The sequence below is a fragment of the Cebus imitator genome, unplaced genomic scaffold (genome assembly GCF_001604975.1).
Source record: "Cebus imitator isolate Cc_AM_T3 unplaced genomic scaffold, Cebus_imitator-1.0 Scaffold1292, whole genome shotgun sequence".
In the NCBI taxonomy this organism is placed as follows: Eukaryota; Metazoa; Chordata; class Mammalia; order Primates; family Cebidae; genus Cebus; species Cebus imitator.
Window position 1 is genome coordinate 2,101 of NW_016108607.1, and position 2,586 is coordinate 4,686.

General features: G+C 45.9%; 1 gene segment (V, D, J or C); it reads left to right on the forward strand.

The window, feature by feature from the left end:
* Window positions 1–1,486: 1,486 nt before the first annotated feature.
* LOC108298962 lies at window positions 1,487–2,068 on the forward strand. The segment is given in 2 exon segments: window positions 1,487–1,621; window positions 1,725–2,068. Coding segments are annotated over 2 exon segments (375 nt in total).
* The last annotated feature ends 518 nt before the right edge of the window (window positions 2,069–2,586 follow it).

The following is a 2,586-nucleotide window of genomic DNA, read 5'->3' on the forward strand; positions in this document are numbered from 1 at the left end:
TTAAGGTGCTTACTAGAAAAACAACTTATGGTAAATTTTTGCTAGAATACTACCCAATATTTATAATAAATAAATGTCCTATATACCCAACTACAAGGTAAAATATCTAATTATTTATGTTAAGTAAAATAAGCCAAACAAGAATGTATACTATGTTATTTGATTTTTATAAATTCTGATAAATTAAAATGAATGTGCCGCAAGGTAAAAATCAGTAGTCACCAGGGAAATGGTAGAAGAAACAAGAGGAAAAAGGAGAAAGAACACAGAAGAACAAAAGGAAATGCTGAGAATTCTCCTGTCCACCTTGACAACAATGACGGTTAAATCATGTTTACAACTGTTAACTTTAAATATGTGGAAGTTTACTATCTGTAAACTAAAACTTACACAATTTATTACAAGCAAACAATTTGAAACTTAGATAAGGAAGGAATGACAGAAAGATAGGAAAAGGGTATACTGAATTCAGAAATTCTTAAGAATGTTTCTGCCTGAAACGTGGTTCCCATCATAGTTTTAGTGAATTCTAGAATGCAGCACACATGTTTTCACTACAGAAAGTGGGTTCCTTAAACCACGCTCTGTCCTGGAGTTGGCTCAGGGAGTAATTGGGGCCCGTGCTGAGGATCACAGCCCCGGATACCAGGGCTTACTCATCCAGGCATGAGCTCTTAGACACACACAGAACCCCTTTCCATGTGTGGTGTACTTCCACATCTGTACATGGAGAAACATTGACTCCCAGAAAACGTAATATATATGAATATGCAAAACTAAAATAGGGTGCTCAGTTGAAAGTGTTCGTCACAGAATAATTTTATAATAAGACAGTATAATTTCCAAATAACATCATTGTCACCAAACACCTGCAAGGCACGGTCACCTTATCTGGGCTCCGACCTCTCCTCAGGCATCTCACCCCAGAGCTTGCTATATAGCAGGAGACATGCAAATACGGTCCTACCTCTGCTGATANAATTTTCTCCATATTTTTGGGTGAGTGCTGGAGTAGGGCAACATCATACTTACTCTTATTACAGAAAGTGGTTTCTGAAAACCACACTAGGTATGTCCAGCTTTGCCCTGGAGTTGGTTTAGGGAGCAATCACAGACAGTGATGAGGAGCACAGGGCCAGATATCGGGGTCCACTCATCCCAGACATGAGCTCCTAATGCATACAGAGCCCCTCCAGGTGTGGGTTCACTTCCACATCTGTAAATGGAGAAAATATTGAATGCTACTGAACATAATTTACACAAATATTTAAACATTAGATAGGGTGATCAGGGCAACGTGTTTATCACAGCACAATTTCATAATGAGTCAGCATATGTTCCAAATACCATCGTCAGCGAACTTCTTCAGGACACCATCTTCTTCTCTGGGCACAGCCTCCTGCTCAAGCGTCCCACCCTAGAGCTTGCTATATAGTAGGAGACATGCAAATAGGGCACCCCCGTACTGATGAAAACTAGCCCAGCCCTGACCTGCAGCTCTGAGAGAGGAGCCTTAGCCCTGGGGTTCCAAGGCATTTCCACCTGCTGATCAGCACTGAACACAGAGGACTCAGCATGGAGTGGGGGCTGAGCTGGGTTTTCCTTGTTGCTATTTTAGAAGGTGATTCATGGAAAACTAGAGAGACTGAGTGTGTGTGGACATGAGTGAGAGAAACAGTGGGTATGTGTGGCAGTTTCTGACCAGGGTGTCTCTGTGTTTGCAGGTGTCCAGTGTGAGGTGCAGCTGGTGGAGTCTGGGGGAGGCTTGGTCCAGCCTGGGGGGTCCCTGAGATTCTCCTGTGCAGCCTCTGGATTCACCCTCAGCAGCTATGCCATGAGCTGGGTCCGCCAGGCTCCGGGGAAGGGGCTGGAGTGGGTCTCATACATTAGTGGTGGTGGTGGTAGCACATACTACGCAGACTCCGTGAAGGGCCGATTCACCATCTCCAGAGACAACGCCAAGAACTCGCTGTATCTGCAGATGAGCAGCCTGAGAGCCGAGGACACGGCCGTGTATTACTGTGCGAGACACAGTGAGGGGAGGCCCGTGTGAGCCCGGACACAAACCTCCTGCAGGGGCCCCGAGACCACCAGGGGGCGCCCGGACGCTGTGCACGGGGCTGTCCCGGGGCAGGTGCAGGTGCTGCTAAGGGCTGGCTTCCTGCCATGGCCTGGGGCTGCCTCCTTGTCACATTTCCCCAGGGAACTTCCCAGATTTACAATTCTGTACTAACATCTGATGTCTCTAAAGTCAAAACTTTTTTGTTTCTTTGTTTTTGTAGCAGGAGGACACATCTTCACCTCCACAGAAGCTACAGTGTCACTTTGGGGGCAGATAATCCTTCTGTGGTCAGCAGGATGAAAGTCCCGAAAAATCTCAAGGGAACTGGGAATGTTTTCCAATTAGACTTAGGACAGAGACCTCCATGGGAATCTCTATTATAACAGGCTTTGAGTTCTAACAGGAGCCAAGAGGCAGGCTCACCCAGGGTCAGGGTTCTTTAAACCTGATGGTATCACAGCTGTCTCCCCTCGTCTTGTAAAGCTGTGCACATCTGACTCACACTGATCCAGTTGACCCTCTTT